At 34.6% G+C, this 15959-nt stretch overlaps 2 protein-coding genes across 2 annotated transcripts; both read left to right on the forward strand.

Moving 5' to 3' along the window:
* Window positions 1-4777: 4777 nt before the first annotated feature.
* Window positions 4778-9962, forward strand: LOC104900043 (serine/threonine-protein phosphatase PP1 isozyme 2). The gene is made up of 4 exons (XM_010687370.4): window positions 4778-5406; window positions 6438-6997; window positions 7078-7283; window positions 9510-9962. The coding sequence occupies exons 1-3, from the start codon at window positions 5223-5225 to the stop codon at window positions 7246-7248; spliced, it is 915 nt and encodes a 304-aa protein (XP_010685672.1). The 5' UTR covers window positions 4778-5222; the 3' UTR covers window positions 7249-7283; window positions 9510-9962.
* A 1566-nt stretch (window positions 9963-11528) lies between these two features.
* Window positions 11529-14205, forward strand: LOC104900045 (DNA-directed RNA polymerase II subunit RPB7). Its single transcript, XM_010687371.4, has 6 exons — window positions 11529-11747; window positions 11876-12041; window positions 12130-12180; window positions 12525-12590; window positions 12705-12773; window positions 13860-14205. Exons 1-6 carry the CDS (start codon window positions 11632-11634, stop codon window positions 13923-13925), a joined length of 534 nt encoding a protein of 177 aa, XP_010685673.1. The 5' UTR covers window positions 11529-11631; the 3' UTR covers window positions 13926-14205.
* Window positions 14206-15959: the final 1754 nt, after the last annotated feature.

Genomic DNA, 15959 nt, shown 5'->3' on the forward strand with positions numbered 1-15959 from the left:
ATTGAATGAGGCTATTCTTGTTGCAGGATTAAGATACTATTTTGAGGAATAAGGATATATCATATATCGAGAAATGTTGGATAGTTGATGCATAGAAATTAAGAAGTTAGAAAATTCATGCTTTTCTATTTCTTTTGACAGGAGAAATTCATGCTTTTCAAATGAACATGGAACATGAATGAAAGTGGATAATTAGTTGCAATTTTTTCTATGTTAATTTATTTTCCTGGAAAATTGGGTAATTTTATATAACTTTAAAACCATTCAAACTTCCAGCTTTCACGCTTGTAAATCCTTCTATTCTAATTTCTCACCTTACTCTTTTTTTTCATATATAAAAACAATTCACTTCAAGAATTCTTCCCTCCTCCATGAAATCAAATGAGACATTAAACAATAAAAATGAGTCTTTCAATACTCAAACTCATGACCTCTCATTTGATATGCTACTGCAATAATCAACTACACACTACAATGTTTAGGTTGGTCTTTAGGGGAAAAAAGTCATATAGCATACATATTTCTATTTTTGAAGATTTCAAATGCACATCGATAATAATTCGAGGCATACTTGGCCCGGAACAAGAACTAGTTGGCTATGTTCGGGGAAGCATTTCAGCTACCTTAAATGATAAAGTGCTAACATATTTTAGGTGTTAAAATGATTAGTAGTGTTCGGAAAGCACCTAAAAAAAATTGAGAAGGTATTGGGTTAGACACGTCCGACCATAATATTTGGTCGGACGACTTTAAGTTGGTTTCAATTTTTTTCAGTTGGTTTCAATTTTTTTTAAGTTGGTTTCAATTTTTATTCAGAAGACCAAATGAAAGAAAAACAACACAAGCTGAAAGAATTTACACACCAACTGAAACAACACAGAAGACCAAACGAAAGAAAAACAACACAAGCTGAAAGAATTTACACACCAACTGAAAGAACATAGAAGACCAAATAAAAGAAAAACAACACAAGCTGAAAGAATTTACACACCAACTGAAAGAACACAGAAGACCAAATGAAAGAAAAATCATATCACATGAAGGAAAGCATTATTCTGATTACTCATTCTCTCTCTCTCCTCCTTTCAAAAATTGCAAAAAAAACATACCAATTTCATTCGGTGATAGCCAGAAAGACGATTCGACTCGTCCGATTCTTGACTCGTTGAGGAAGATGATGATGTGGCGACAGTGTGAGTGAAGGATGAAGAAGTGGTGATTGAAGAAGAAGATGAAGAGTCATCTTTGGCGAGAGCAACGGAGAGAAGAGCTGTGAGTTGCTGCTGTTGATGGTGAAGTCCTTGCATCTTCTTTGTCTTCTTCCTGGCGCTTGCTCAACCCGTCCGACGGAAAGTATTGGGTCAGACGGTCTGACCCAATACTTTCACAAAAAAAAAATTAGGTGGCTAAAATGATTTAAATGATAAGTTAAAAAAAATTACCTTTTCAAAATCAGGTGACTGAAATTTTGAAAAATCCTTCCAAAATTTTGACAACAAGTAATTTTGCTAAAATAATTTATCAACTTAATCAACTAATTTTGCAAAACAGTTAAACTAATCAATTACCTTATCAATTTTAGCACAACTTATCAATTTCATCTTTATGTTATCCGTTGCAGTTAACTTATGAGTTTCAACTAATAATGCCAAACAAAACCGTTGCCTTCAAAATATAAAAACTCTACAAGTTCTCTCTTCCCTCGTTTATTTTTCTTTCATCCCCTACTCTTTACCATTATCGCGACATTGGCTCTAGAAATCATCGGCAACTAATGACATAGTTGTATTGATCGTCGATCACTGAAAAAGTTGAAATATATTCAGATGAATTTGAATAAGTCAAGGTAAAATTGAATATTAAACACACTTTGAAGTTCAACAAATTTTAAGAGGTTGACTTTCGTATCATATGAATCCCTTGAGCGTTGACTAATGAAGTATACATGTTTTTAAAAATAATTTATAAATAAAAAAGTACATTCAATAAACAAACAATGCAGTCTGAGTCCAACTCGTTTGAATCAGTTCTGTTCATGCTTGGCTTGATTAGAATGTACAATCATAAGTAACAACAAAGTGAAAACATTCTACCTAAGAGTCAAACTCAATAAAAAAAGCCTGTCTTATAGAAGATGTTGCATTCAACATATATACCATGATAACATAGAGCAAACTTGAAAAGCACAGTACCGATTAACTACCATTTTGAGGATTAAATGCAATAAATTCAGTTTTATGTAGGTCGAGACATTATTTTAATCAGAAATATCTATAATTATATATAAGTAAAATTATAAAAATTACATTTTATGAAAGTACGTCACAAGACAAATCTAACAAGATCCCACTTTACTATATTTTTTTTATTATGTACAAGTCACAAACCTTAAACTATTAATAGTGAAAAAAATAGAATTGTTGCATTTAATTCGGAAAGGGAGAAGTACATTAAAGAAATGTACTAAACACAAATATAAAAAAATTATTTTTCCTAAAATAGTTAGAAGATGAAAATGACCTTGTAATACTTATCTAAACATATCTGAATTTCTTTATTCTTGTAATGACTGTAAATAAGGTGAAAAGAACAAATTAATTTTCCCTATCGCTATTTGTTGTCCATTTCAATTGTTATAGAAATTTGTTTGTCATGACATGCTAATAAAGGTGTCAATTGGATCATACTATCATAGTATTCACCTCTACGACTCTACTAGTCTACTGCAATTGAGGCAATTAGTAGATCCTGGACCAAGGTGTAGGATGATCATCCTACAACAGCTCCAAAACGCAAGGCAAGAAGAATGAAACGCACCATTCAACATGCAAAAAAGTAATTGATTTGATAGGTAATGTACATTTCCATTACATCCAGTGTACATGTCGAAAATACAAAAAGTAACTGATTTGACAGTTACTGTTCCCCATTTAATAACTGATTTGATGTCAACCGCCATCATTTCCCCCCATATATTGTTCACCACTTCTCTCTTTTCCACACTCAACCTCTTTGTACATTCTTGGCTTCGTGGTTGTTCATCAACAAAATCAAAATGTACAATGACAGCCCTCAGCTGAAAGTAACCCAATTCCTGAAGCTGATGTCAAGTGAGTAATTTGCAATCTTTGTACACTGGATGTGTTGATGTTTGTTCACTAATGACATTCAATATGTACAATTACAGTCTCATACCAAAGTTCACCACTTCTCTCTTTTCCACACTCAACCTCCTTGTACATTCTTGGCTTCGTGGTTGTTCATTAATAAAATCAAAATGTACAATGACAACCCCCAGCTGAAAGTAACCCAATTCATGAAACTGATGTCAAGTGAGTAATTTGCAATCTTTGTACACTGGGTGTGTTGATGTTTGTTCACTAATGAAATTCAATATGTACAATTACAGTCCCATACCGAAATATGTCAAGTGAGTAATTTTCGATCTTTGTACACTGGTGTGTTTGATGTTTGTTCACTAATGAAATTCAATATGTACAATTATAGTCTCATACCGAAATTCAATAAAATCACAATGTACACTGATGGTCGTTGTTTTGATCACTGATAATCCCCAAATGTACACTCGTATATTAGTGTACACCAAACCATATGCATTTGTACCTTAAAAAAATTTGTTTCACGTGATGAGAGAGATAGAGAGCTGACCCACTTTCAAAAATACTGCTAAAAGTCAGCTACATGGGCAAGGTGTAGGATGTTCATTATCCTACACCTCGGTGTAGGATCTAATTTGCGCAATTGAGGTACTATTTTTTTCCCCCCCTTGTTATACCTTATTACCCAATTGAACTTAATTTAGCTTAAAGACTTATTAACTTAAATGCAATATTATTACTTTATACTAGCTAATCACAAGCCATTGAAGTATTCATTCAGATCATTCAATAACAACGTGTTTCAATTGAATTATGTGTTTTCAGTTCCAAAAATGAATTTAGCTTAAAGACTATTAACTCAGTTAGCTAATTGTTATCTTGAATTAGCTTATCGATTTACATTGATACATTTATCAGCCGCATCGAATAACAACTTGTTTCAGTCTAATTAGGTGTTTTTAGTTTCAAAATCAATTGAGCTTTAATACAATTAACTTAAATAGTGTATAGTTATCTTGAATTAGCTTATCGACTTACATTGATATATTCATCTAAACCATTAACAACATTTTCAGTTCAATCGACACGTCTCTTGATATCATCATCGATTCCGAAAAGTTTAGCCAAAAAAATAACAAGTCCAATTGACCTCAAATTAGTTGGTACGACTAAACAGTTGTGTGAAACACGACCTGAAATAAATAAGGACGCATGTGTCATAATCGATATCGTTTTTTCACCAGATGATGCAATTTTCATGCGAAACTGAAATTAACCAAATCCAGACAAAAAATAATTGTTTAAATGATAATAATAGGTAAATAGTCAACCATTTAAATCGAAACTCCATCATACCAAAAGACAATTGTAAACTGATCTGAAAATTAAATTAACTGAATCAGATTAAACTTGTAACCGAAAAAATTAAACTGAATCAATTTAATAGAAATAAAACAGAACTCAAATCTTGATTCGACCTAATACTGAACCGATCAACTGATTTCACACCTATAGGCTTGTGACCCATACCCAACTGGCCAACTCCTACATTCAACTACCAAAAAAAGAAAATGGCGTTTTTGGGAATAGATGCCAATAGAAAGGGTAGAAATTGACCCCAAAAGCAAAAATAATTGAATAATCCACCCAACGAATGAGATCTTAGCATTACATTACAGCCAAAACCACCCTTTCTTCGTCTTCCCCTCTATTTCCTCTGCAACAAGAGAGAGAAAGAAAAAGGAGAAATTTTAGAGAGAGAAAAAAAAATATTCAACCCCCACTTCAATTACTCTAATGTTTTCTCAATAACTACTTTCCCTAATTATATTTTCAATTAACAAACACCCAAATCAAACCCCACCATCCCACCCAAAAGAGAAAAAAATCAAATTTCAAAATAATCAATTTTTTTTATCAAAAAAGTTCACATTGCTAACAACTTCAGCAAATTACATAAAATTCATATTATTTCCCTCTTTTTTCTCCCAATTTCTCTTTCTGGGTAACCTAAAGTTTTGATTTTTAGGGATAAATTTTGTTGGGTTTTTGTTGAAACGTTTCGAAAACGAGAAAAAAAAAAGGTAGGAGAGAGAAAGATCGATGGAACCTGCTGTATTAGATGATATAATAAACAGGTTATTGGATTTTCGAAACGCTAGAGCTGGAGCTGCAAGACAGGTTCAACTTTCTGAGTCAGAGATCCGCCAACTTTGCACAGCTGCGAAAGAAATTTTCTTGCAACAACCTAATCTTTTGGAGCTTGAAGCACCAATTAAGATCTGTGGTAAATTTTATATTATTTTTATCTTGAAATTTTGATTTTTACCCTTTTTTGTAGTTTGCCCAATTTGTAAAATTGGTTTTTCTTAGGTGGGTGTTTTTTTTTTGGGGGGAGTATATGTGTGTAAAATGTTATGTATGAAATTGTGTTTTTGATGGATGTTTTTGTGTGTGTGTGTGTGGGGGGGGGGTGTCAATGGTTTTTATTTGGATTAATATGAGGAATAGTTGCACGGTGGGATGGGAAATGTGGAATGATTGAATGAAAGGTGTGAGCTTGAAGATTGTTTTTTTTTTTTTTTAAATTTATTTTGTGCTGATTGTAAATGTATTTTATGAGAGTTATGATTGGTGGGAGTTGTGGGAGCTTATATTATTATTTGACTAAGATGATGAGTTGCTTTTCTGTTTGTTTGTTTGTTTGTTTGTTTGTTGCTTTTGGGAGTGTGGGTACTCAGATGAAATATGATCATGTTAAGATTATAGTTTGTGACTATGTGATTGTGGCATTAATCTTACACTTTGTGTTTGAGGGAAAGCGAAACCGGAATCATTCATTTTTGTTGGTGGGTAGTTCAGTAGTTTGACAAGCATAGATAAGCTATTGATTACCTTGGTAGTTCATCATAAGATGGGTAGAAATGAATTGCCGGTTGCGCTGCTGTAGTATCTATCTTCTGGTTGACATACAGGGGTTTTTAGGTGAGTAATAGAGCCTTAAGAGCTTGAGCCTTGACATGAAGATGTTTATGGTGGTATTTCAATGTTGAAGCGGGTCATTATAATGAGATTTGCAAGAGCTTGATCTTGAAATAGTTTGGAATGGTAATTTGAAGTGGAAAATTTTCTTGTTGAAGCAGGAGAGTTCAGACCTCGGTTTACAAGCCTATTTCAATTTTTTTTGCCTGCTTTTCTCCTGGCTAGCACTTATTGCAAACAATGAGAAGAGTATTTTAGTCAATTGATTATCTCTCTATTAAGATTAAAGGGTCCATACTCTGTGTTTTACAATCTGATTTGCTCGTTTAATTGCAGGTGATATCCATGGGCAATATGGTGACCTCTTGAGACTTTTTGAATATGGCGGTTTTCCTCCTGAAGCTAATTACCTGTTTCTAGGGGATTATGTAGACCGGGGCAAGCAGAGTTTAGAAACAATTTGTCTTTTGCTTTCCTACAAAATTAAATATCCGGAGAATTTCTTCCTTTTACGAGGGAACCATGAATGCGCCTCCATTAACAGGATTTACGGATTTTATGATGAATGCAAACGCCGTTTTAATGTGAGGCTTTGGAAGACATTTACTGATTGTTTTAATTGTCTTCCTGTGGCTGCTGTTATAGATGACAAAATATTGTGCATGCATGGTGGTCTCTCTCCTGATTTGACCAACGTGGATCAAATAAAGAGTATAACCCGGCCAACTGATGTTCCAGAATCTGGTTTACTATGTGATTTATTGTGGTCAGACCCTTCTAGAGAGGTTAAAGGTTGGGGAATGAATGATCGGGGAGTCTCTTACACCTTTGGTGCTGATAAAGTTGCCGAATTTTTAATGAAGAATGACATGGATCTCATTTGTCGTGCGCATCAGGTTATTTATGTTTAAATCATTTCGTCATATTTGTGTTGCCTCTTTAAATTCTTTCAGCTTATCTCAATGATTTTCTCTAGGTTGTGGAGGATGGATATGAATTTTTTGCTGATAGACAGCTCGTTACAATTTTCTCTGCTCCCAATTATTGTGGGGAATTCGATAATGCTGGTGCAATGATGAGTGTTGATGAGAGCTTGATGTGTTCGTTTCAAATCTTGAAGCCTTCAGACAGAAGAAGATTTATTTGATCAAAGTTTCGATGAAGTCATCATTCTTTGCTCAGGTTGGCGGTCTTCTAATTTAAATTATATTATCTGTGATGTTAAGAGTAGAGGCAAAGTTTGATGTTTTAGGCTATATACTGTCTCACCCCCCCCCCCCCCTTTTCATTGCTTTGTTTTGGCTGGGGTCTATTCACCCTATTGCTGTACAGCTTCCCCAACATTGAAGTATCTTCTTTGTCCTGTATTTACAAATAACTATCTTACAACCAATTGTGCGATTTCGTTTTCTGCTTTACTAACGGCTTCTTAGTTCCTTCTCTTTTAGGCACATGGCTGTGGTGTACAGCATTTAGTCCCTAAATCACTGTTGGCCTTTCTTTTAATAAACCAACTCATTGTGTTCATTGCACCTCCATCCATCTAAAATCAACTCACTCTTCCTTCTCCTTGAATTGTACACACTGCTTAGCCAAAGGCCAGCTGTTAACATTTACAAGAAATGCATTATGATGTGGAAGCTCATCAGCCACAAATTTTCCTTGCTACATAATGCACCTCTATGCACTTTTTGACTCTGCAGATTGTAATCTTGCCAATCCATAAACCTCCATGATGAAAAGCTAGAAAAGCTATCACTGCTCCTACTTACAAAAAAGGCACCTGCTTTCTGTTAACTTTTGTTCCCTTTATCTGTTAATAGTTATTATCAAATCTTTGTGAAGCTTCCTTTCATGAAGACATACATCATGATCAATGATATCATACTTCTGTGCTTTTGCCACACTTCTTTTCACACAGAAACCACTGAAGTTTATGGTGTATAGGTTACACTTTTTAAGAGTGCATTATTTTATTCATCTTGTCCATAAAAATTGTGACTGAAATTGGAACTAAGGCTCCATTTACTTAGTTATTATAACTATAGACTGTATAGTGAGATTTTTCCTTGCACTCCTAAACCGTTGCAGGCAACAGTTACCCGATTTCACTGTTTCTTTACTTACCCGTGCCTCCTCCTGGCTCCCACATATCATCTGTTTGTATTCATCCATGTTCACATCACTGAAAGTAGAAGTTCTACAACTTTGTTTGCTAATATTACCTATTCACCTTCCATAATGAAGTCGATTGCTTTTCTCTTGTAAGATCTTTTTTAGTTATCTTACTTATAGAAGTCGGAAGATGAAACTTTCATCTGCAGCCTGTATTAAACGAAGTTTTATGATGGATTATTATTTGAGTGCGTGCAATAATTTAAGAACCGGTCCGGTGGTTGGTAGACCTGATTTTATTGATACTCGTGTTTTGGATGATTTAAAAGGCAGTTGGAGACATAGTTGGAATTCTGCTGGAAATGTGGTTTATATACATTTTTTTGGGGCGGGGTGTAGAATGAAAAGATTGTGATAGGCTGATAGCATAGGAATGACGGCGTTTTGCTAATGTGGTAGTGCTCACTCTAATGGAAGTCTAGGCTGGCATAGGTGCGTAACAACGATGATAAGATTTTCCAGGATGATGACAGAATGATGAAGCTGGTCTTGGCATGCCAAACCAAGCCAAAATACTAATATATTAGCCTCATGATGGAACTTTGTAATTAAGAACTATGGGTAAGCTATCTCTTTCAACTGTTGACATAAACCCTCGGATTTTGAACCTAGATCACCCTCTGTTGACAAATTAAGATCATCTTGTTACTGGACATTGAATTTCTTGATACAGCCTTGCTTATGGTTTTGAACATTAATCAGAGTATTTGGAATTCTAGAACAGACACAAGAACAAATTGGTCTGCAGTTCACCTTTTACTTGTTTATGTGATTTTCCTATTCCTCGGTGTGAGTTGGTTGGTGACGTGCAATGAAGTTTGACTCTATACATCGTTAGTTGGATGGATGTGACCTATCAAAGTACTTTCCAGTTGCATATAGTTGTAAGTGCACTTAAATTATAGCCTTATACCTTCACGACACTTCTTTAATATACAAATGAGAAGTATTTATGCATAGAGTAAAAACCATGGATATTCGCTTTGGATCATTTTAGGTATAAGTGGTAACATGTGCAAATTTAGAACCTTGACGGCTCGTTTGGTGTACATAAACTGAGGCAATAGTGAAACTCAGAACCTTTTTGGTAGGTAAGAATTTTTAACTTAATTCACTTTTATTACTGTAAAAATCTGTTCAGGAAATAATTTTGCTATGGATTTGCTTTGGAGATAGCCAGCCAATGAATTCAGTTTAAGTAGCTAATTAGCATTGTGTTCATTCATTTTGCAGATACCTCCTCTTCTTGCAGTTTTTGTTTGGAAAGACTAATTGAGTTTAGGCCACACAGCCGCTTTCTTAAAGGGTGAGAGAGCTGGTGTCATCCTGCTAAAATCTTTGAAGACAAGAATGTTTACAGTACTTCGAAAGTAATGTTGATTGAACATGAACATGGAGTTTCCAGGCAATGGACAGATTAGTGGGCAATCATAGTAGTCCATATATCTATTTTCTTCTCTTTTTTCCTTAAATTTTTGTATTTTACTCCTATTTTTTGGGGAAAAGAAATTCTCATTAGAAAGCATGGTGCTTTTGGTGTATATACACTTTGGTCTTGTAAATGGCCATTCACTCTGTACATTGTTGACACCAATCTATGTTTGTACCACTGCACCGATCCTGCTCTCTGCTGGCTGTGTTCTGTGCTCGTGTTGCCTGGTCTTTATTTGGAGGTTTCAGTTTGCATGTTCAACTTCATTTTCTCCGTCCTCGTTTAACAGCTAGATCTGTTTGTGTGCTGTTTGTAAATAAGTATATTTGCAGCTGGAACCAATCTCTTTGCCATGGTTTCACAGCTCTATTCCCCTTAAAAACTGAGAAGCCACTGCTTTATAAATCTCTGTTTCATTATCGAAACACTAAACAGTTTACCAAGTAGTGTTCGGTTTTACAGGTTCAATTCCTATCAACTGTATGTTTTGAGGATCATGAGCTCTATAATCCTTTCTCGTCTACTGTCGAGGGCTTGGCTTGCAGAGCGAGATTAGGTTTATACGCGTAAAGTTCTGGTTCAGTAGATACATGTCTATGAAAAAAAGAATAACACAATGTAAGGCGACAAGTTACTTGGGGATTGGGTGTTCTTCTCATTTAACAAAGAGTAAGGATTAATGGATAATATATGTAGATGTAGTACTAACATATGGAGTAGTCAATGAACACTAATAGTAACAGAAGTATATTGACTCAAGAATAGGTCGTTAAAGATAGTTATTATATATGGGAAACCACTATGGGAAAATTGCATTATTGACAATATATAGTTTCTGATTCACTTCATCGACAGGTTGTACTAGAAGATTGTATAAAGGAGTATCCAGTGTTTCTTCATGAGTTCAAAAATACAAACCTCCTAATTAATCATTATGATATGTAAACAGTGCATATTACAGTCACATTCTTATGAGTTTTTCAGGAGAAAATAACACGATTACCTCCTAAAAACACTCTCCTTTCTTTAGGAGAATCCCAAAAATATCAATTGTTCTCACGAACATAAATAAATTGTCTCTATAATCTATTAGTATTATGCTAAAACAAAATCAAAGAGAACACATGTATGCTCTCATTCAAAAATTTCCCGTCAAAATCATTTGTTAAATAATTTGGAAATAAAATGTTCTATTAAAAGATAAACTTACCTTCTTTTAACAGAAAATCTTTAGTAACCTTCGCCAAAAAGATATTAACAAACTAATTTTGTTGAGATTTTGAGGTAACTGTGAAGTTTTTAAGTTATAATATATAAAGTTAATTTATCAAAATATATATTGGATGCGGAGCTTACTTCGGGACAAAAACTAAAGAATTCATCCCACATGTCGGGGCCGGGCCAAACTTCAGGCCGCTTTTTGTACCCAAAATACTTATTATGGAACGGAGGAAGTATACAATTTTGATCCAAATATAACGGACTTTTCGGGTCAAAATCAGACCAACTCATTTTTTTATTATTAGAACACTAAGTCAGTCCAAGGGCTAACCCCTATAAGACTACTAGCCTATAGGAAACACCAATACATTGACGGATAAGACATACATAACATGCTAAGGAAATACCCAACACATATTTAACCTAAAAACTATCTTTAAATTATACAATATCTATCTCAAAAAATTACTCGGGTCGGGCATGAAAATTATGCTCGACCCGACCAGGTCGATTTTGATCAGCTCTAATTTATTACAGTGTAAAGAAAGTGGGACTTTTGCGCTAAGTTAAAGAGCCCAACAAATTAAAGCTTCAAGGAGCCAAAACCCATATTAATTAAACCATTTACCAGAATTACCACTCTTCATTTTTTTCTCCCGCTGCAAAATCTCTCTCTCTCTCTCCTCGGAAAAATCAGCAAACATGTTTTTCCACATAATACTTGAAAGAAATATGCAACTTCATCCTCGTCACTTTGGTTCTCGTCTTCGTGATAAACTCATCTCCAAGCTCATGAAAGATGTTGAGGGTACTTGCAGGTTTTTCTCTATCCAAATCCCTAATTTTGTTTTTTTGGAATTTAACTAATTTCTATCAAATTGCTTTAAAATGTTTAATTAATCGAATTGGGTTTTCTGGGTTGTTATCAATTTTTGATTTTCTTTAGTGGGCGTCATGGATTTGTGGTGGCAATTATGGGAATTGAGCATGTTGGCAAAGGGTTAATTAGAGATGGAACTGGGTTTGTTACTTTTCCTGTGAAATACAAATGTGTTGTTTTTAGGCCTTTTAAAGGTGAGATTCTTGAAGCTGTTGTTACCATGGTTAATAAGGTAATTATACTCTTTTAATTTCCTTTGTCAATTGATTAATTTTTAGTTATGGAAGCATTTTTTTGTGATTGTTGTTGAATTTTTTCAGATGGGTTTCTTTGCTGAAGCTGGTCCTGTTCAAGTTTTTGTGTCTAATCATGTGAGTTTTTGCCTTTCTCGTAATGTAGTTTTGTTGTTTTGGAAAGTTTATGCTGATTTGCTTGATTACAACTTCTATTATGCTCCTGAAATCGGCGATTATGGTACAACCAAGGCTATATCCTTGCTCATTGTTCATTTGGGGACTCCAAATTAGCTGAATAAGCATAAGTGATAGAGATACAAATGGGTGCACCTGGATGTATAGTGAATGCACTTGATTGTAATAGCTTCAGTTTTTGGTCATAGTATTTTGATTTGTATAGTTTGATCTTCAATAAGTCATAAGGTGAATTCTTGATTGGTTTTAGATTCTTATGATTTGAATGTCTCTTTGCATTTTAGTTGATTCCGGATGATATGGAGTTCCAATCTGCAGATACACCAAATTATACTACTTCAGATGGTTCAGTATGTTCTCTTGAGTTCCCAAGATGTTTTTGATCATTGTTTTTACTAATAAATTAGTGTCTTCACTGTGTGTAAGTTGATCCTATGTGTCTGCTTTTTGGGTGTTTTTGGCAGGTTAAGATTCAGAAGGACAGTGAAGTGCGGCTGAAAATTATTGGAACTCGAGTTGATGCTACAGAAATTGTATGTTCTACTTCTTACTGTTAAGAAAATGGCTTCTTTTTGGTGATTCAGTCTCTTGTTGATCTTTGAGCTCAGCTTTTCATCCTAGTATGCATTTGTATGTTTAGGGACCATTCTACGTTCACATGTTACAAAGACCATACTTGAATACCCGAACTCTTAAGTATTCACCCAGTTTAAGAGATCCTCTCTGTTTTCATATAATGTGGTAGGTTGACTATTCATGTCACAAATAGAGCAATCAGGATAGAAATACTCTGAGATAGATAGAAAAGGTATTGAGTAAGAAGTTATCATTCGTGTATTTTTTTATAATAGTGTGATGCGGAGCTTTCTAGTTTCATGGGCTAGGATGCAGGAGTCTGAGTCAAATGTTTGCTCTGATGTGGGACACCATGATCTCTATAAACAAATGTCTTGATGCCAGTTCTTGGCAGTAGCTATTGAGGTGATATTCATGTTCTCTTTTTTATTAAACATGTGAAAGATGTAAGAAGTTTCATTTCTACAATATCATTGAATAGCATGGCCTGGTATCAAGTGACTTGAATTGGTAATGTAAAGTTGACGATCAAAGGTTGCAGTGTAATTTAATCGCAACTTTGACCATTCATATACTTTGAGAAAAATCCAACAATTCATATATACTAACATTGTTTTTATGTATTACGTTTAACTTTTAAGGTCAAAATATCAAAGTGGTGTATTTGAATAGTACAAAGTCAAACTACTGTGATCAACTTGGGATGGAGGGAATAGATGATATCATTGAAAGTGAGGCTATAGCTATAACATTGTTCAAAATATGTCATTTTTGGTTTAGACTTTTAGTAACAGAACTTTGGTATGTGATCAGCCTTCAAGGTAGTTCGATGTAGCGAATAATTTCACTATTGGAAATATGAATCATCTTAATGCTCATGGTTAGGTTTTCTGCTGAGAAACTAGCTAGATCAGTTTCATCACCTAATTTTGATTCCAGCATTTGAGCTAGATGCATGACGGATATTGTTGCTCTGAAATCTGGACGTTTTTCATTTTTCCTTACACTTCTCACTTACCATTCTTATTCTGCCGTTTTTGCAGTTCTGCATTGGTACGATAAAAGATGATTTCCTGGGCGTGATAAGTGACCCTGGCACAGCAGTATAGAAAGAGCTCCATCTATGAAGTCTCATCCTCTTCAAAACGCAGAAGCTTTAATATTAAAACAGCCAGATGCAATTGTGTAGAAATTTTTTGTTTCAGGAACTTGGATCCACGGAGTTGTATATCCAGGAATACTGAACATAATTGAGATGCGTTTATTCTCTGTTTCTCTTGTAGTTTGTCTAGGTTGGAGTCTGTCTATCGGTATCTATTTTTACAACACATCTTGTTCGTGATTTTTGGGCTCCAAGAAACGGAATCAATTACCAATTCTCTTTCTTTTTGTTTGGTTCAACCCCTCATCAATTCGTTACCATTACTTGGTAATGGACTTCCCCAATTTGTTACCCTTCCCTCCGCCTCAAGTAACAAAATACATTATTTGATGGTAATGGTTATCATTCCATTTTCATTCCATGGTTTGAACCAAACACCTAATAAAGCTAACTATTTTTGTTACTATTTCTCTTCTCTATTTGTTTTCACCCCTCCTTTCTATTCCATACCTTGAACCAAATAACCCCTTAGTAGGCATCAATTACTACTTACTACAATGAATGATTGAATGTGTTTTAGAAACCTGTAGGTTGGAAGATCTTTCTACTTGAAACACTTGAACTTCTCGGTGGATCGTTGGTCTTGAATTAAGATATACTACTCCTACGGGCTTGTTTTCCCCATCTTATTTTCAGTTTTTAATTCAGTTCAGTTCAATTCAGTTCAGATCAGTTCAATTTGGTTCAGCTCTTGACAATACTTTTACTCTCACATATCACTATTCATTTCACTTCAGTTCAGTTGTTTTATGCCGAAAAGAACATGTCCTAAGTCCTAAGACCTTATATGAACCAGAACTTTTTAGTTTGATATAAATCCTTGTTTGTTACTGATCTGTAGTTGTTATTATCACCCCCAAGAAGTTTGTATTAGACATGCTCAAACAAAGTCGAATAGAGACTGTTTTCTTGTATCCTTCAATATTCTCTGCAAAATGATTGAAAGATATCTTTCTACTTGAAACACTTGAACTTCTCGGTGGATCGTTGGTCTTGAATTAAGATATACTACTCCTACGGGCTTGTTTTCCCCATCTTATTTTCAGTTTAGTTTAATTCAGTTCAGTTCAATTCAGTTCAGATCAGTTCAATTTGGTTCAGCTCTTGACAATACTTTTACTCTCACATATCACTATTCATTTCACTTCAGTTCAGTTGTTTTATGCCGAAGAGAACATGTCCTAAGTCCTAAGACCTTATATGAACCAGGACTTTTTAGTTTGATATAAATCCTTGTTTGTTACTGATCTGTAGTTGTTATTATCACCCCCAAGAAGTTTGTATTAGACATGCTCAAACAAAGTCGAATAGAGACTGTTTTCTTGTATCCTTCAATATTCTCTGCAAAATGATTGAAAGATGTGTAAACAATAGTGTAGTAGACGTTGTAATGGTGAAAAAAATGTCACAATTTTACCAGCTCATGTCGAAGTCTCCATTAAATTTCCTTTCAAAAATTGAACGGACGAACAAAGGGGATCAAATCCCTTTTAGCAAGGAGAGGTGTTCAGAAAACAGAATTGCACCATACACTTCTGTAGGCTGGTAGCTAACTTCATAACGCTACTACAGAAGTAGTGAGGTACTACATATAACAGCAGCTGTTGGCCATAAGTACATAACCTCCTAATTATAGAACTAGCCCAAATTTACTTACACCTTACTCCTTCCGTCCCAAATTAGTTGCTACATTTTGATCGTAGGCACTATTCACGTCATAACTTTGACTATCTTTTGCTCCATATACATAAGAAAAAACATAGTCATGCTGGATCTTGTTTGATTCGTCCCAATTCGTATTTTTCAAATATATATTTTTTTCATATATGTAACTCAAGATATTGGTGTTTGAAGTTGCATCTCGTAAACTGTGAAAAAACAAATGTAGCAACTAATTTGGGACGGAGGGAGTATTACGCTACTCAAACTCTTCATATTACCTTATTTGTGTTGTTTCGGGATCGTCAATACTCCGCACAAG

The sequence above is a fragment of the Beta vulgaris genome, chromosome 7 (genome assembly GCF_026745355.1).
Source record: "Beta vulgaris subsp. vulgaris cultivar EL10 chromosome 7, EL10.2, whole genome shotgun sequence".
NCBI classification, from domain to species: Eukaryota; Viridiplantae; Streptophyta; class Magnoliopsida; order Caryophyllales; family Amaranthaceae; genus Beta; species Beta vulgaris.

Excerpts from the sequence above, each read along its gene's own strand:
- LOC104900043 (XM_010687370.4), top strand. The coding sequence starts at position 5,223 with ATGGAACCTGCTGTATTAGATGATATAATAAACAGGTTATTGGATTTT. Across the intron at positions 5,407-6,437 it reads AGCACCAATTAAGATCTGTG|GTGATATCCATGGGCAATAT; the intron begins GTAAATTTTATA and ends GTTTAATTGCAG. Across the intron at positions 6,998-7,077 it reads TCATTTGTCGTGCGCATCAG|GTTGTGGAGGATGGATATGA; the intron begins GTTATTTATGTT and ends GATTTTCTCTAG.
- LOC104900045 (XM_010687371.4), top strand. The coding sequence starts at position 11,632 with ATGTTTTTCCACATAATACTTGAAAGAAATATGCAACTTCATCCTCGT. Across the intron at positions 12,181-12,524 it reads AAGTTTTTGTGTCTAATCAT|TTGATTCCGGATGATATGGA; the intron begins GTGAGTTTTTGC and ends TTTGCATTTTAG. Across the intron at positions 12,591-12,704 it reads ATACTACTTCAGATGGTTCA|GTTAAGATTCAGAAGGACAG; the intron begins GTATGTTCTCTT and ends TGTTTTTGGCAG.